Source organism: Pistacia vera, unplaced genomic scaffold (genome assembly GCF_008641045.1).
Source record: "Pistacia vera cultivar Batoury unplaced genomic scaffold, PisVer_v2 Contig192, whole genome shotgun sequence".
NCBI classification, from domain to species: domain Eukaryota; kingdom Viridiplantae; phylum Streptophyta; class Magnoliopsida; order Sapindales; family Anacardiaceae; genus Pistacia; species Pistacia vera.
This window is the reverse complement of record NW_022195993.1, coordinates 802,681-822,077: the sequence shown is the minus strand read 5'-3', so window position 1 is coordinate 822,077 and position 19,397 is coordinate 802,681. Positions and strand designations below refer to the sequence as shown.

The 19,397-nt window shown below is 33.7% G+C and overlaps 2 protein-coding genes, 1 non-coding gene and 1 pseudogene across 3 annotated transcripts; 2 read left to right on the top strand and 2 right to left on the bottom strand.

The window, feature by feature from the left end:
- Window positions 1–776: 776 nt before the first annotated feature.
- LOC116127477 (protein C2-DOMAIN ABA-RELATED 4-like) lies at window positions 777–2,929 on the bottom strand. Its single transcript, XM_031413137.1, has 3 exons — window positions 2,495–2,929; window positions 2,056–2,151; window positions 777–1,314 (listed from the first exon to the last, which is right to left on the bottom strand). The coding sequence occupies exons 1-3, from the start codon at window positions 2,504–2,506 to the stop codon at window positions 1,024–1,026; spliced, it is 399 nt and encodes a 132-aa protein (XP_031268997.1). The 5' UTR covers window positions 2,507–2,929; the 3' UTR covers window positions 777–1,023.
- Window positions 2,930–4,681: 1,752 nt separating this feature from the next.
- Window positions 4,682–7,126, top strand: LOC116127527. The gene is made up of 7 exons (XM_031413181.1): window positions 4,682–5,045; window positions 5,216–5,298; window positions 5,516–5,578; window positions 5,686–5,787; window positions 5,940–6,005; window positions 6,308–6,386; window positions 6,612–7,126. The coding sequence occupies exons 1-7, from the start codon at window positions 4,715–4,717 to the stop codon at window positions 7,124–7,126; spliced, it is 1,239 nt and encodes a 412-aa protein (XP_031269041.1). The 5' UTR covers window positions 4,682–4,714.
- A 127-nt stretch (window positions 7,127–7,253) lies between these two features.
- On the top strand, window positions 7,254–7,407 carry LOC116127652. Its single transcript, XR_004127622.1, has one exon. It is a non-coding gene; the product is annotated as a small nucleolar RNA snoR135 (small nucleolar RNA).
- A 1,355-nt stretch (window positions 7,408–8,762) lies between these two features.
- On the bottom strand, window positions 8,763–18,912 carry LOC116127525 (annotated as a pseudogene).
- Window positions 18,913–19,397: the final 485 nt, after the last annotated feature.

Genomic DNA, 19,397 nt, shown 5'->3' with positions numbered 1-19,397 from the left:
TGATATTCTAAATCGTTTTTAGTTCGTAAAGAAAGGTGTCTAAATGAAGCTTTAAAATAATAAGAGGTTACAAAGCATTGTTATTAACCACATCAAAAAATTGTATTTTTTATAATATATGTATAATTTTATTTTATTTTAANTTATAAACATTTCTTAATTATAAAAATAAATATTATTGTGTCCAGAGAGTTTCGAACGTCATAAAATATCGTTTCACGAACCAAAATCTAATACATATGTCACAAAAATATTTAACTTAAAAACCCATTAACCATATTACTTGTAAATACGTACCAAAAAATGAAACAAAATACATCTATAACATGATATTCTAAATCGTTTTTAGTTCGTAAAGAAAGGTGTCTAAATGAAGCTTTAAAATAATAAGAGGTTACAAAGCATTGTTATTAACCACATCAAAAAATTGTATTTTTTATAATATATGTATAATTTTATTTTATTTTAATAGATATGAAATCCTTTCATCAAATACTCTATTTTAATAAGAAAAAGGTTTCTCACAATTATTTAGATGGACAGAATGGTTCAACATTTATTCTTTTAAAGTAACACATCTCATAAGAGAAACCAATATTCTTGGAGATTACTTATCTAGGCCCAAATCTGTATTGCTTTTTGGAAGACTCGGGTCTATGATTCTAAGCCCGGGATGGAACTGGGCTTTCAAATACGTGCCACTTTTTAAAGTACAAGCCCAAATAAATTTAAAAAAAAAAAAAAAAAAAAATGGGTGATAAGACTCCACAAGCAAATGGCACAAATCACTTAGACATTCATAAACCAAAGTCCAAAAATATTCAACCCTGTATGCCGAGTACAAACCTGATTAGAATAGGCAGAAATAAGTGTATTCAAGGTTAGATTGTAATACATAACAGTAACCAAACCAATAACCCTAACTCGAAAACTGTAAGACGCTGCCACGCCAGGCGACGGAAGTTCTGAAAAGCAGACCAGAGACATTAACTAAGCATATGAGATAGGGAGTATTTGTACACTTTACAAACCCTTGGAACCGGGAAGGTCAATCCATTGTAGTTGAATCTCCACTTCACCACATTCCACATTTCTCAATCTGAGACAGAGGTCTTGGACAACTTTGCCATCGTTCCAGAAAATGCAACTCTCCTCAGCGAGACAATTGTGTCTACTTGGTGTAATTCTTGAGATTATGGTGCCAGATGGGAGGCCGTTCAAATTCATCTTCAAGGCTTCAATATATGATTTAATGTCGAACTCTGCATCTCCCATTTTGTCATCTTTGCTAAACGTGTCATGGTCATACACAGTCTGCAATTGCGCAGAAACGATGATAATAATCAGTTTATACCAATACCAGAAAACTCAAAGAATGGACATAAATCATTGTCAAAAAGAAGACAAAAGAGCACAACATTCCGATTCATTTGAATTCCCATTTGAGCTTCAATTCGGTTCAAACGATTTTTATCTTGTCTTTTCATACATTCAACTCATTAAATTCACAAATACAAGTTTCTGAGCCATGTAAGAAAGAAAAATTCTTTCATTTGGTTTTTTTTCCCCATCAAATCTTCCATCCGGAAAGGGAGAAAGAAATAGTGAGAAGTCAACATTTTAAAAAAACCCACCATTCATAAAACATAATCCATGTCGATGGTGTCATTTCCCTTTCTGTTCTCGGATTCATACGTAATCAAAATGAATAGAAAAATTACCACAAATTTTCGTTAAAACAGTCTCAATAAACCAGCTGTTCCATACATGATGAGATTTTAGAAAACTGGCTACACCAATTTGGTAAACTAAAATTTAAATGGATTAATGCAAATACTATATACATCAAACTCTAGAAGCAAAACTTGAAATCAGAAAATCTTGAGACTTTCATTGAGGCTTAGCATTAGCGCCATGAATTGCAAGGTTATCCATATTAACTGTTTTAAGCTTAATCTATTAGGACAAAAACATCTCCTAAACAAAGCCTATATTTTTAACATAAGAAATTCAGCCATACAATTTTATAAACAGAAAAACAGAGAAAAGACTCACCAGCTTGATGGGAACATTAGGATCTGTAATGGATAGAGTTAAATCTTCATTCCATTCCGGATTTACATCCTTCTTTATTACACGAGTCTTCAGTTTCTGCACCAAATACATTCACAACATTTCTTATCTCAAAAATCCTCACAAGTCTCCAAAGACCACTTTTAACAGTAAAAATTTATTTTGAAACAGTATTAACATTGAAGCAGAAAAGGGATTTTTTTAGTCAAACAATCGTCGAGATCTTTAAAGATAACCATAGAAGAAGAAGAAGAAGAAGAAGAGAATTTTCAATTCAATCCTCCTCGAAATCTATAAAAAAACAATTCTTATATCAACATATCTGAAAATACTTAATCAAAATTCTCATATATATAGATATTAAATGGGTATCAGCATTGATTGAAGAAAGAAGAACAAAAGAAAAGAAAAAGAAAGGAACCTGTTTGCCCATCTTGACAACAACATATGGATCGCTACTACGAACATCACGAACACAAGATTGATGCCACGCTTGACGCGAATCCTAAAAGTCCCATAGACTATCCATCAGAGACGTGTTTCCTGTTTTTCCTTTCTGTGAATGCACCATCAAAGACTTCTGCTGCTGTTTCTGATTCGGAAACCAAAATAATTCAGCACGAAGGCCGTGATGTTTCTTCCGTATCTTCAATTTCGATAATTTTTTTACAATCAACCTCTCCTTCTTCCCTCCTTCCCTTCCTTACCACAGAAACACGCCTCCTCCTGTTTCCTCCTCTTTCTCTCCAATTCGTTTCCCTGCAATTCCACCGATTTAAACCAACTCCATTTTTCAAAAAACAAACTTACACCAACCAAACCGTTCTTTCAGGTTGCAGACAATTCCGGTATCCGTGACACGTGGGTCCCACACTGTATTTATTTTTTATTTTATATTTTTTGGACTCGGTTTTTTTCGAAAATTTGGTTTTGGATTAGTCAGAGGAGAACCGTGGACGGTTTGGTTTGTTAAAGGTTAGAGAGAAGAATACTAAAAATAAATAAATAAATGAAAATTGGGAGAGATATATAAATAATAATGACAAGCGGACCGGAAGAGCCGGTTAATAATGGAGGGGAATTGTTAAGGAAAATTTGTGGTGGTTGAGGTTGACTAAAGATTAAACGACAAAGTGTGGGGGGCAACGAATGTGACATTTTTTTTTTATTTTTTTATCTCTTATTTCTAGATCTTCTTCCTTTTTTTCTTTTTTTTTTCTCTTTTAAATCAAATTTTAATTTTTGGTTTAGGATGAAAATTTAATTAAACCCATTTTAATTTTCATCCAAACATTACAAACCTACACTAAAATTGACAATTTGCCAAAAAAACCAAGACTATCATCGCGGTAAAAAATTATATTATCGTTACATTATCATTTAGTAGAATGTTATGATATATATATAGATCTGTTATGAATGGAGATTCAATGTATTAATATTTATGATTTTTTATTTTGTTTTATAAATCGTTATCCAAATTATATTGATGAAAGAAGCTTTAAATTTAAATTATATTCAAAGATTGATTTCTCTCTAAGACTTTTTTTCAAAAACGATAAAGTTAGAATATTGGAAAGGTCCTTTTGAGCAAAATCAAATGGCATTTTCAAATATGTTCTTGACTTGTTAATCAACCAAAGGAAATAAATAAAATGGAATCATTCTATCTTTCGATTTGACAACAAATGACAACCAATGATTTATATAACTTTCGATTGTCAAATGTGTATTACAGCTCTTGATAAAATTTGTATCACGTTTTTTGTATTTTAAGTAAAATATATTTCATTGAAAATTTATTCTAAAAGACATCGTTATATCATGAGACATGTCATTTTTTTACTCATAGTTTAACCACTGTTTTAAAAAACCGGACCGACCGGTCGCCGTTGGACCGGGAACCGGGCTTCTCAGTCCGGTTTAGGTCTCAGGGGTTTTTGAAATATTTTAAATTATGAGGTTACTTGTAATTTTATAGGGGTTTTTGAAGATATACAGTTTAGGATTAATTGGTAATTTATTGGGTATTTTTGGAATAAATAAAAATTTTAGGGACCAATTTAACTTTTAGGAGAATTTTTGTAATATATTAAAATTTAAGGGGTTATATAATTTTTTAAAAATAAATATTGCTTACGTCATCGTCCACAGTTCGGTCCGGTTGACCCGTGACTGCTAGACTTAGCAAAACGGTTTGCCTTCCGGTCCGGGTTTTAAAACAATGAGTTTAACATGTCATTAGTGATGTCGTTTTTGTCCATTTTGATATTTAATTTTTAAAAAATCAATAAAATAAACCATTTTATTTCTTCAAAAGGTTTTTTTTAATAATTTTTTTAGAATTCTATATAAAAATTCATCGGTTATATTGATATAATTAAAAAAAAAAAAAGAATAGAATTGGTGTTACAATTATACTCCAGTTAATAGCATTATTCTATTCTCATGGGTGTTTCTGAAAAAATTGGGTGTAAAATGAAAAAACTAATCTCTCAAGGAGTCCGCATATGTTTCTTATTTCATAAATAGGAGTTCTTATTAACCCTTGATTTTTTATTTTACTTCACTTAACCCCCAAAAAAACCCCCAAGAAAGATTCGGAAATCTTCCCTCCCGAAAACAAACACGACCAACTCAAATGGAACCAGAACCCTGGGAAGCCCTCGACATTGATGAAGCTGAAGACTCTCTTCTCCTCCTTCCATGCAAACGTAAGAGCTCAATTTTAATCTCATCCACCAACTCCAACAAATTTGATCTTCGCCCCTGCTCTTTCAATCCTACTATTCCCGGCCCCGCTGGAGCCGTACAGTCGGCAATGCACCGTAAAAGCTCGATGAGTATCGGTGAGGAGCCAATCCCTACTCAGGAGTACATAAGAAGAGTTGTGGAGGACCCCTCTCTTCAAAACGACGACGATTTCGCTCGCGATCCTTGGCTTTTTGCTGTGGATTTTGTTCGCCGTCAAGGTATATGACTACAATTACAAACACTAGAGCTCATTGGATTTTTTTAAATACGATTTTACCCTCTGCCATTTCCCTTGAATGGTAGTGAAATTACAAGTTTATAAACTAAGGATTCTTGAAAATTATGATCTTTAAGCTGTTTGTGAATTGTTTTCTTTGTGTTATGGAAGGCTTGGTGGGTGAAGATGGCGTGGCGATCGGAACCCCGTTGAGTTGCATCAAGAATGGGATTAATATGGATAAGATTTCTCAGGTAAATTTATGCCAATTCTGTAGATTTATGTTGAAGCAAATAAAAAGCTCTTGAAGGGTGTTTTAGAGAAGCACTTGATAAAGGCTTTTCAAAAAAATGCTTTTATGTGCTTTCGGTTTCTGTTAAAGTAATAAATTTACTTAGTTATAGTGTATCGCATTAGTTTTTTCAAAGAATTTGTAATTTATGCGTTCTTTATGTGTTTACCTTTAATTAGATTGTCGCCATTGTAAAATCTAGCACCCCGAATGGCCTTGGCGGTATGATGGTGACTTTGAAGGTAAACTACTTAAAAATGAAGCTGTTTTTGCGGATATATTTCTTGTGTTTCGTTTGGTTTAGAGAAGATGCCAGATATAACTGATGGGGCTCAAATTTTGATTTCAGGATCCGACTGGTACAATTGATGCAAGCATTCATCATAGAGTCCTTACTGAGAGTGAATTTTCTAAAGACATATCGGTTGGAACAGTGTTAATACTCCAGAAAGTTAATATTGGTTTCCTTTATATATATATATATTGAGTTCTTCCAAACAGTCTCTAATGAAGGAAATATTTTTCTTAATAATTAATGTCTCAAATGGGAGTTAATGTTGTTGTTATCAGCATTGAAAGATTGACAGAAACATGATTTTTCAGGTTGCAGTTTTCTCCCCTTCTCATTCTACACATTATCTTAATATAACACTTGGCAACATAGTCAAGGTATGTATTATTTCTGTTTTCAGAATTTTCCATCATCAAGTGGTTAAAGACTTCTTTAAGTGCTTATAAATGAGCTCTATCGGCATCCAAGAATTAGTTCTCTTCTTCTTTTCCTTTGTCAGTCCATTTTGTATGGTACAGGGACAATATTGATACTTACCCTTTTTTCTGTAGCGATTAGTGAATGTAATATCTGTTTTTTGGTCTACATATATGTTTTTTTGGTGTACTTTTGGATCATAAAGAAAACATCCAATGGTTTTTCTGTCCTATGTTCTGCTATTTAATGATTGGCTTTATAGGTCATCTCTAAGGATTGTGAAATTCCGCTAGATCAAACTTATCCTTCATTAATGGTCAAACATGCTTCCACTACTGCTGGTAGGCGACAATTCTTCTTCAAATTTCTCAATTTGTTATTATACCAAATTTATTTTTATGTTATGAACTGTTTTGCTGGCAATGAGATTGATTATTAGTCTTGAATGTGACTGTCTTTGTATCAAATTGCTTAGCCGCTCTGTTACATAACTTCCTTGTGTTATAATAGAAATCAGAAATCTACAGCAAAATTTGATGTCACATCCTTCTCTTTTATTATAACAGAAAGCAGTGAGAAGTCCTGGGAGCCGCCTAAGACAGTCTGTGTGTCACAAGGAAGAACTGAAGGAATCTTGAATTGTCTCAGACAGAATACTAATATGAGAGGGGCTGAACACAATGACAAAGAATTGGAAAAAGGAAACGCATCAGTTTCAAGTAGCTTCTGTGATGCTGGAGACAGCAGAAACAATAATTCAGTTGAAGAGGAGGAAACGATTGTGGTGAGCGTAGATGTTGCTGATGGAAGGAAAGGAACTTCAGTTGACACAGGCACCGACGATCATGAGCAAGGGATTTTGTCAAGTAAGCAGCCTGGCCATTTAAATGAGGCAAGAAAAAACAACATTTTGGGCAAGCTTCAATGCACAAGTGTTACAGAAAAAGTTATCGACACCCCTAATAGTGAAGAAAACGAGAACACTAACGGCGTCAAGAAGCAGAGGCAAATGCTAATTTCCAGAGGTTCACTCCCAGAATGGACAGATGAACAACTGGATGAGCTCTTATCATTTGATTGAGATGAGGGTAGCTTTTCCCTTCACCTACGGACTATTCATTTTGTTACATAGGTAATGCTGATTGATAGCATGTAAATTCTGTAGGTTCCTTTTCATTTGAGAAGATAAATAAATGCTTTGCTACACAGAAGTAGATAAAGGATTACGAAGATCCATCTAACTGAATGCAGTGTATTCAAAATTCAAAGGAGTTTCCTACCAAATCAATCGAATTAGGGAAGATGGGCAATTGTGATTCATCGTCCCCATTGATTCTCTCAACAGTCATCTTCTCCAAATATGGATGTAATATAATGGCAAATATGGAGGTTAATTTACCCATGTTATTCTATAGACTGTAACGTTAAATTACGATATCATTGTAATAGTATTACAGAAAATTTTAATTAGTCCTTAAAATTTTTATTTATTTAAAAAATACCCCAAAAAATTACTAATTAATCTCTAAACTTTTGATATATCTCGAAAACACCCCTATAAAATTATAATTTAACCCTTATAATTTTGAAATATTATAAAAACCCCTTAACCCTGAACCGGACCAGAAAAGCTGCCGGGTCCCGATCCGATCGACCGATTCGGTTCGGTTTTTAAAACAGAGCTCTTTATATGACTAAAATTCTTTATTATAAAAAGTGTATTTACAGAAACAAGAATCCAACAGACTCCTTATTCTTTAAATATAAATTAAAGAGTGAGTTTGACTCTCCACATTTGGAGAGTCACATTTTACTCTCCACATTTAGAGGGTCAAATTTTACTCTTTATCCTAATTTTAAATAATAAATTGCAAGTTTCTATGCATTTTATTTATTATTTATCTCTCCTACTAAGTTTCTTTCTTGAAAAAACATATTCTCTCTCCTATAATTTAAAAAGTCTATTGAATTTAAATAAAAATTTTGTTTTTCATATTTAAAAATCAATAAAAATGTTTTTTATTTATACAAAAGATGGCCTTTAAAATTAAAGACCACTATTAGAGATTCTCTAATATCCTATGAGAATACATTAGCTCAATGTAATTGCGAAGTAACGTTACTTCGTGGTAATGGTTACTGGGAAGTTTGAATTAAATGGTGACACTGTAACAGATAAGGGTGGAAAAGAGTAATGCTATGCTTACTCACCATCTTACTATCCTTTGTAAATATAACGCATAGTACGGGTATCATACGCATAGTACAGGTACTATATGTAATTTTAACAAAGATAACAAGACTGTTAGTAAAACTCGTGAATAAGCATAGTATTTCTGGGGTGGGAAATAACCTACAACCTAACTGTTTAATTGACGTTAGTTAATTGTACATATAAACAACGTTTAATCATGGCACATCTTTTAGTCTTAACATTGTTAATTAACACAACAATGATTGCCGTTATTTAACAGGAATTGTTTTAGCCATTATTTAACTGTACTGGCTCAAGGGTCAAAGAGATTACTATCCTATGACTATATGATCACCTGCTTCAAACACTCCTCCTACCACTTAAGTTACATTGGTATTGAAATTTTAATATTATGAGATTGTGTTACCATAAATTAGTAGTAACTGAAAATAATCAATTGAAGATGGTGTTTGTGTGTATAACTGTATATAATATCACATAGTTACAACATGATCATTATTCATTATCGTAAAGTAAGGGAGACCTGTATACATATACTATCAACCATAAACTGTGAATAATCTTTAAAATTTCAAATTTTCGTAAGTACAAAGATGCTAACCAGGATAAACTATCATACTACTCTTACAATAACGCGGAGAAAACTTCTCATCGAAGATAAAAACTACAAGCAGAATGTATATATTATTATCCGAAGCAAGAAAGCACCGAAACAAAATTGGACTATACTTACAAATCGTTATAACATAAATCTCACCGAATAGATTCTTCTTCTTATAACAAAGAACGACGCAAAGAATTCTCTTCTGTGGATCCAATCGAGATGTATGGTGGCTTAATGTCGTCTTACCCGTCCTTCAAAGACAGAATGGTCGAGTTTGCAGAATGAGAATCAGTTCTGTGATATGCCCAACCCTCCCAAAATATTCCATCAATCTTCCCGTGACTCTACATGAATACCTTCCTTAATCTATCAGCAGAAACGGAGGCTCTTTTATTGGTTGGCTCCAACACCAGTGCATATTGAAAATCTGCAAGAGTGCCACGAAGGCCAATGACATCAGTTAAAGAGACTGGTACCAGATTACAGGGAGTATCCCAGAAATCCTTCTGGGCCAGAGCAGTCTTGACAAATACTTGCATTTAATAACTCTCGGCTACACACTGTTGTCCAAGAATTACCCAACTACAGGAAAAGGAAGAAGATTACCTGGCCCTCTGAGAAAGACCTAACTTTTTTGGTTGTAAAGTTTCATTCACATCCCTCAAGGTTTGGCAGTGTAGGGAAATTTTCCTGGTTTGTAAAATAGGTAGAGACTCCCCATACATGCATGGTTTCTAGTAAATCTTATGGGAAATTTATTACGATTTTCATAATTTAATGAGTGATGTTTGACAAAGTCTGAAAAAAGCAAGGTTAGACTGTATTTTAATTAAAGCTTAGAGAGAAGGTTAATGAAATTTCCCTTGATTTAATTAGTTTTTGGTAAGTAACTATTGTCTCGGAAGCCACTGTCTTGAATTCATATTTTTACGTTGCTCTTTCCTTCTAGACTACTGTTTACAAAGTACAAGTTCCATTTTATCCTACAAGATGAAGAGTAATAATCTACCTTCAATTGCCTCCTTATAATAGCCAAGCATCTCTCTCGCTGTGCCTCTTCGCAAATAAGCTTTCACATACTGACAAAAGATGGAAAAAAGAAAAACAGAAAAAATGTTATTATTCTCGTGATATATAGATCTTGATACAGCACAAAATATTTACTGCACCATCAAAATAAAACCTATATGTCTCAAATCCTGAGCAGATTGAAAATTTGCAAGTCAAGAATCATGTCAGCTATTATGCGTGCATCCCAAGCTCTAAGCACTGGCACTATTTTCCCATGAATTTAGCTCAAGAAATACATCTTAAAGGCTCTTAATTATCTTGTACCCACTAAAATAATTGCTTATGTCATAGCTATTAAAGTAATTTACAAGAGCAGATGTTCAGATATTCTGAGAGGATCTAGAGCATAAGTAACAATAAAAAACAATACCATAATGCAAACATTTTACTAATGAATCTTGATCAATCAGAAAACTCATACCATAAAAGGTGGTCAAATAAAAAGCATAAAATCCCAAATTTATAAAATAGTAAAATGTAACGAGAACTGTGAAACTGCTGCGCACATAACAGGCTGTAAAAGAAAGCTTCAGTTTTGTTGGTCTCATTATCATTCTAGTAAACAACATTAGGAAAAAACACTAACATGTCTTTAATGATAACCAACTTATCACTCTATCATAGCATCAGTAATGACACACTGTTGCGGTCACATGTTGTGGTCACATGGTCCGAGACCTGAAGACCATCACCTAGCCTCAAAGAGTAGAACTACCAAATTGCAAAACTAAAAGAATTTGCTTTATGAGATAAGTCACCTTTTTGTCAAGCTTTATAGCGTTCGTACAATCTGCTTCAGCTTGAAGGAAACTGGAGAGAAAAAATGAAATTTAACAAGACCATATTGCAATATATTAAAATAGGGGAATTAACTACCAATAATATAACAATACCTCCCCAGCTCAAGATATGCTGCAGATCTGTTACTGTAATACGTTGCATTATTTCCATTAAGTTTGATAGCTTCTGTATAAAAGCCAATAGCCTTCTGCCATTGTTTTTCTTTATATGCTTGGTTGCCCTAAGTCAAATTCAGAGAATAAATGAGAATGATTTGTGAAGTGAAATATGCTCTTGCTTAGTCAATTCACCAAACCAAAATTTAGCAATGTAACAGCATAAATTCAGCATACTGTATATGAAGAAAGAAAAAGAGAATGCACATGATCCAGACAATGATTAAAAAACATGTTCTTAGTTTGGAGATTTCAGAGGGCTTCCATTCCTAATATATCAAAGCGAAATATATTTATACACACATCACCACCCAAGACCGAACTCTAATGCTGGTAATGACGTTGACTAACAATATAGCCATAATATGATGAATTTATTCCCCCAGATAGTTCTACACATTCCACTAACATATTCAAGAAAGAGAATCACATATTTGTTAGGATTGAAAAGACCAAGTTATGTCCCTCTATTTATTGTCTTGATAGTCACACAGTAAGCAGTACATCTCATTATGGTCATATTTGTAACAATTGTATACTTTAACTCCAAAGTGCTGAAAAATTTTGCACATGCAAAAATGAAAACACAGTAAAAATAAATATGATAATATACCTTTTCTTTAGCAATCTCTGCAGATTGTTCCTTGCTGATAGCATTACTTGAAGATTTGGATGTAGCTACAACATCAACCTGCTCTTGTAGAGACTTGAACATATTCTGCAGAGTATCCAGCAAAAAGCGATCACCCCCATGCTTGGCAAGAAAGGAAACTGAAATAGGACAGTTGTCATGGTATCCAAGTGGCACAGTGACCTGAAAAATGAAGAGAAAAAAAGTTAAATAAAAATTGCATCACTTTCATCATAATATAAGTAAAACCTAAACTGACAATGCAATTTGATTTTGTTCCATCCAAGCCAATGAACAATGTAGGTCAGTCAATTGAGAGAATATTTCACCTGACAGCAACCTGATAAACTCGCAATACTCAGTAGACTGAATGCAGAGTTCTGATAATCCTCTGATAGTAACTCTTTCCCACCAAGTTTTGGAGGAGGATAAGCAGTGGTTGGGATCACAAGTATTCTATCATCCTAAACAAATACCACATACAACAAGTAGTGCAGCAGCATTAGATATAGAAATCAAAATAGCACCACCTTATCTATTAGCAGAAAGACAACAAATATTATGAAGCTAAAGCCCGAACAATAAACAATGAAACACATAAAGATCTCTTTTCTTAATGGTAGAACTTAAAATGACTAATAAAACGAAGTGTAGGTAAGTATGGTACATTCACACAGCAGGAAGACTGAAGAAGGAGAAAAGACAAAGCCAACAACTTTTTACTATACTACCAACATGCAAATTTCTGTGTCTTTGTACATGTCAAGAGGAGAGTAAGAGAGTGAGGAAAAGAGTTGCTAGCACTTTTCTATAAAGATTGCTTAAGGCAGAATCTGAAAAGAGGTTTCAAGTTATATTCTTCTGATACCCTTTTCCGATTACTTCCCACCAATGTTCATTCCTCCTTTCCCCTTTTTCAAAACCATCAACAAAAAAAGACTTAGCATTACTTCCCACCCTTAAAGACCTGATATTTTCTTTTTGTATTTACAAATGGAGAAAGATGAAAGAAGCAAACAGTTTTTAAGAGTACAAAGCCAATCAATCCCAGAAATATTAGGTAAATACAGAAAACATGATCTATTCAGCACCAAAAGCTATAATAATATAATAAACTTGTCATTGTTTTTATACATAAAAAAATAATGTATACAAAATTTAGCCAAAAGCAATACCTGCAAAAGAGAATTAATAGCAAAACGCATTTCGTTCCTAACAGATTTGCAGTTTTCTATCTCTGTGTCCGATGTTTCCAGCATGTCAGATATTTGTGCTGAGATGGCAGGATCTAGAGTAGGCTTTTCTGAGTTAATCCATTCCTCATGATTATATTTGAACTCGTGTCTGCATTTAAAAAGAGAGGCAACCCTTAGTTAACCCATTACTTAGTGAAGACAACAAAGCATCAAATCTACCCACAATATAATACTTATTGAAGCACATGCGCAATATTGTAGTATTCCTGACCTAGGTAGGAGAAAGACACATTTTGGTTAGGAGTAGGACAACAAAATTTGATCACTTGAGTGACCTTAACATTAGCAGTTTTGACTTGCAACAAATGAATTATGGGGCATAAAAAAGATTTAATCAGTCCACTCCATTAGACACAAATCCCGTCAAACTAGCTCTGGAGAAGGCCAAATATGGCAGCCAACCAACAAATGATGTGATTAAATGACTCAATCCACTTTTTCAGCTCTAAACTAAACAGCAGTTGACTTCACAGAATAAACTGCACGGACATGGATTTCAGTTATTAGAGGATGCAATGGAATAAAATCCAATAGGAGCACATATAAATTTATATTTGCACATAGATGCACTGTAAAAGAATAAGAATCCACGAGTGGAACAAAAACATATCCACTTCACTGGCTTATATCAAATTGACAACAAGTGGACCACTAAGTTCAGCAAGAATGATCCTTTCATCTCAGTATTAAAGCTTTCCTGTGTTATAACTTCAAACACATGCATCATCCACTTTTTAATAATTTGTGCCCCTCATCAATAGTAATCAGTCAACCAAACTTCAAAATCACAGTTTCCTTAATAAGGAAATTAAATGAGTACTTCCCAAGAAATTGAATAAATGACGGCAAAACTTCCCAGAATCTCCCACTGCACAACTCCATATTGCAATGGGAGTCAAAAATCCTCAGGTAACACCATATACCAGAACTAACTAATCATTTCAGCATGGAGAAGAGAAAACTAAGCCTGCTAATCAAACCAACAAGATGGTAAAAACAAATAAGAAATTACATAATCAAGTCAAGAGAGCAATTTGCAAATGTGAAGGTAAAACCACTAAATTGTATTTTTTTCAAAATCATGCCAGCACAAGCAGAATTTTGCACATAGCATCATGCACCACAGAACAAAAATGCTATAGAAGGAGAAGTCTAGCAGATTCTAACAATATTCATATCACATAACAAGAAAGCTCACCTTTGAATAAACCGCATAATGTTCGCAAGCACCCTTATTGAAGAAGTTTTAACTTCACCATTTGTTTTATGAAACAATTTCAAGCTTGGAACGTTAGAAGATAAATACTGCCCAAGATTTTCATGTTTCAACACTTGTCCTGAAGAAAATTAATAAAATATAATTCAGAGAAATGACAAAGAACAAAAAGTAAAAATTGAAAAGAGAAAAGCTAAAAGAAAGCTCCGCGAAAAGAACTTGCAGCTTCAGGCATAGAACAGAAAAAAACTTACTTCCGAAAAGCTTCTCAGTTGACTTGGTTACCACCTGAACTATCCTGTCCACAGGAATTTTTGGCAGTTCAAAACAATCATCAGCTATGATAATTTGCCTGGGACTACGTTGAATTCCATAAGGAAGCTGCAGCAGCACATGGCCAACACGGCGAAGAATATTAGGATCCCTAGCAAACCATCCTGCACATGATTTCACAAGTCAAAAGGTAATGAAGTTTTAATAAGGACACTGGCTACAATTACACCATGCACACAGCAACTGCAACTGGTACAAAAATGACACATAAAGCTTTGAAGCTTTTTCAATTCCAGAACTCATGGGTAAAGACTAAAGAATATCGGTCGGGAGGGCACATAATTAGCAACATAGCACAATACAATCTTAAATTTTTTACTTAAATTGTTAGCCGATACTTGAATTTTAAGGTTCTTTTTAGTCACGATAACTTATCATGAATGTGGAATATATTCATGAACTTATATCACATTAATGAAGTACAAACCACAAGATCAATGACCCAATCATGGTTNGGCAGGTGTTGAGTCATTCACCCAAGTCGGTTACACCCCTTTTAAGTGAAAGGGACTTTCAGACATTAAGCTTGTCTCTTAAATACTTGGAAAATGCACTCTAAAATCCTATGTAACTTACAATGAACAGTTAAATTATTTATAAATATGTATACTCTACCTCGGCACGGGAACGACAAATAGGGGAGCCGAGAGCACCGCCGTACCGAAGCAGTGAAGTGGAAATAGCACGCCATGGGTCAGGGTACATAACTAGGGTTATTGGGTTTGGGAATGAATTTGGGATTGGCAAGTAGATAAAATTAAATTAAGATTTTTATTTTAACCCTAAACTGGTTCGGTTCGGGTAATCGGGTTTAAGCACATTCGAACCAATATCCTATTTTCTCTCATATTGTAACCCGAAACCAAACTTGATTTTTGAGTATCCGGTTTTTTTTATTTCAGTTTGATTTAGTTCGGTTTGGGTATCGGATATTTTTTTAACACCCCTAGCACTCACTGCACTATTAAAGAAGAGAATACAATCACTCAAGATTACATTTCTTGCTTACTCAATTATAGAATATAAAGAAAACCTTAGAAATTTAACCCCACAAGTAATCAACATAGTTTACAATGATTGCCCTCACATGCTTTTTCTAAACCAATGTTTTTGTAACGTTCTTCACCAATGACACATACTAATCCCTTGATTATTCCCCTTTATATAAGGTTTAGGAAATACAATTCCAAGGAGATACTGAATCTTCGTAGAAAAGGAAAAACAAGCCAAATTCCTTAACAATTATGTTTGATATTTATTGCTTTAGCGTATTAACCCTAGCAAAGCATGCATTGCTTGATTAATATATGGAGTTTGATGTGGAGCTTACATACTTGCACATTTTAGAAAATAGGATGGCCGTTAATTTTAATTACAACATATTCATATTGAATGATACTATTGACATGATAAATATAGTTACCAAATTTCTTTTAAATTAAAAGATTGACATTGCACTTGCTAATTAAAGAGGTAGTCAAAACCATTCCCCAAGAACTTTTAAGTCATGTTAGACAAATGCTCTCACTTTGTCGTAGCTACAATACGTGTAAGTAATGTTTCATTGTATGAGAGTTTGGTTACTCTAAGGGAGAATGACTTTTTCCCACCCAAGGTTTGACGAGACAACACTTTCCCATCCGTAAAGTTTAAAGTTTCAAAACGACACTTTCCCACCCACCATTATGTTCGGTTAAGAAAATCTGTTACTATTTGACCATAAAGACAAAAATACCCTTTATTGTTTTACTTAATAATTTTTTTATTATTTTACATGTGTCAACAATTCAATTATCAATATATCCACTTTTTAAATATGAAATTATTGGCATGCCCTCACCTATATGTTTAAGTTTAAATTTAAATTACTAATTTGTCCCTTCAATTTTTTATTAAAAAATGAAGTTACTATCATATTTTTAAAATTTGAAACCTTTAAAATTAGCGGTTTGTCCTGGCATTTATATTTATATTTTGTCAATTTAAACCCAAATAAAGCTAAGTAGCAGCATTAATAATTTGCTTAAAAATAAGAATCCAGATTGTAAAATTATAGTGCATAAATATATAAAAGAAATTTTGTCAAGTCAAATTCAATAAATATATGGAATTCAATACAAAAAAAGCAGCTTTTCCAGTTCCTCATTCATTCTTTAAATCCAAAAAAGTTCTGCTTTCACCCTCCCACTTTCTAGTTCCTTGAAGCTTGCATTTACTTTGCTTTCTAGATCTTCAAAACCTTCTTCACAATCTTTTGCTCTTCCACCAAGAAAGCTCGAATTTGATGTATTATTTTAAGTCAAAGTTATCATCTTTCAATTGTCTTAGGAGGGTATTTCCATTTAACTTAGCAACAATGCATTGCTTCACCTTATCTTCACTGAGTTTTGGAGTTGCCTAAAACAATCCAGAATTGCATAAAAATCAGCTTGAATGAAACTTACACATATACAAATTTGCTATCTATCAGTATAGAGAATAACGAAATAGAAAAAATATGTATGTTTCAAAACGAGTTAGTGGTAGAAAAGAACAAAGATGAAGTTCATACCCATGTCACAAGGCTCTGCTGTCCAGCGATAGAGTATGATCAACAGGCTTCCGCCCAATTAGAGTTCCAACAGGACAACATCAAAGCTATAAACATCACTCTTTGCACTCATCTATCAAGTCATGGTGTATCTGCAATCCAAAATTAGATATTATGGCCGGGAGTATCTATAGGTGCTCCAGGAAAAAAATAAAATAAGAAACCAAGGTTTCAAGTGTGCAGAGTAGTTCTCTAAATAGTCTTCTTATTGATTGATGAGTGGCATATATAGCAATGACCATACATAAATTGCATCACCTTCCCATGTTTAGGGTGCTAGCCAAAACATGTTATTTGTGAATGTTAAATAGTACACATTAAAATTATTTCTTTCTACTATTGATTTGTAGGTACGTTTTTTCTTATTCATCAATCTTAGAGGTTCTTTGATCAATCCACGCATTTACCTCATCTTGCCTCTATGTATCTAATTTCTAATTAGAACATTAATACATAATATAAATTTGTAGTCATTTTTATCATACACAGATGCAGAAAGTAGAAAAGCACATATTTTAAACAGCTAAAAAAGAGCTTACTTTGGAGCATGATAAACAAAGTTCCCAAGAACACATGTGGAATGCATACATGCTGCCATATCAGGTGCTTGATTTGACAAATCAAAATCAGAAATCTTAGCAACATCATCATCGAATAGCAATACATTGCTGGATTTGATATTACGATGGATGATACGAGGTTGTACCTTTTCATGTAGATATTTAAGTCTCTTGCTGCCCCCACAACAATTTTAACTCTTTGCGGCCATGACAAAATAGGACCAAATTTATCCTTTTCTGATAAACACAAAAACTAAAAAAATTAACATCAACGCAGATTATAGATATAGAAAATATATTATTGAATCTTTGACATTATTACTGTCATTAAGAGCCAGGTATACTTGCATATACCAGAGAAATTGTGAGGAAATGGAACATTTTAGTGCTGAGAAATTTTAACGACTACAAACACATTCTTGACCACATTAATTTAATCCATCGTGTTATCAAGATCAATCATGTACCTGCTAGGGAAAGTAAGAGATAAATAAGCTATTAAAAGATACAAAAAGAAAAAACTCACTCAAAGAGAAGTCAATAAGATTAGCTGCCACAACCACAATAGCCCCACTACATGATCCACCAGGTGCTCGAGCATGTGCTACAGGATTAGTTGGTGTCCCATAATGCTTACTCACTCCATTGATACTAAAAATAAAGCACCCAAAAACAATCCATAACCAATAGTAAACCAAACGATACAAAAATTTAACACATAGAAAAGAAAATAAGAACAGAATTTTAAAAATTCCAACATTCACCCCACCAAAAGTAGGATAAAACAGTAAGTAATGACTTATAATTTTCTCTTCTAATGGCTTATATGTCACCCTGACTAAGTGTTCTTTTTTTTTTAATCATAATGACTTCTAAACCAAAAATTGGATTTTTCAATCTTCAATGATACAAAATCTAAAATTAAAAGCAAAATGTCGAGACTTTAATACTATTTTGGCCATTTCTCATGAGCTTGATAATAAATTTCTCACTCAAATACTGAAGCAATGAACAAAAATTACAAACATATACGCCAGTTCATCCACCACCGTTTTACCAACGCAAGTGGCACCTCCTTCCACGAGAGTCGAAACCACCAACACCGTTCTAGAAGTGCACCGCTTGTAGTCGCCCACTTCGGATGGCCGAGACCGGTAACATAACCTCGATATCAAATCTATTAAACAAACACAAATTAAGAAATACACAAAAAAAAAACCATAAATATATCATTATTTTATGAGCCAGGCAGCAAGCAAGAGAGCGTACACGTCAGAGACGACGAAGGTGAGAAAATTGAAAGGATGAAGAGCATTGGGAGGAGCAGGTTAAGGCGGAGGGAGAAGTTGAAGCTTCTCAACGAAGCTCTAAAGTCTTCTTTAATGTTCTTTTTGAGCTTTTTTGTGACGAGGAGAATTTCGGCATGAGAAGCCATGGCTGAATTGAAACGAAGACGAATCATCGATTTCAACCCTTTTTCTTTGCTTAGTTGTCATCTTTAACAACCGCCAGTCGCCGACCCTAGCTGCTTAAGCTTCGATTACAGAGAACAGGGAGAAAAGGCAAATGGCTTTTTGTTTTCGTTTTTTTTTTTCCTAAGCCAGCTTTAGTGTGATACGTGGCAACCATTTCAATTTTAAACTTTGATTTTTGTGGTTTGGTGTAAATTGACCATCGTGCCCTTCTTGAGAATAGAATTTGTTAACAGAACATAACGGTGGGTGGGAAAGTGTCGTTTTGAAACTTGACGGGTGGGACAGTGTCATTTCACCAAACGTTGGGTGGGAAAAGTCGTTCTCCCTTACTCTAATACATAACTTCAAATTTGAAAAACGACTCGAGAGGAAATTTGTCTTAAAAAATACATCAAATATATTATCGTGTGAGTCTTGTCCACTAATCCGCAAGCATACAAAATCA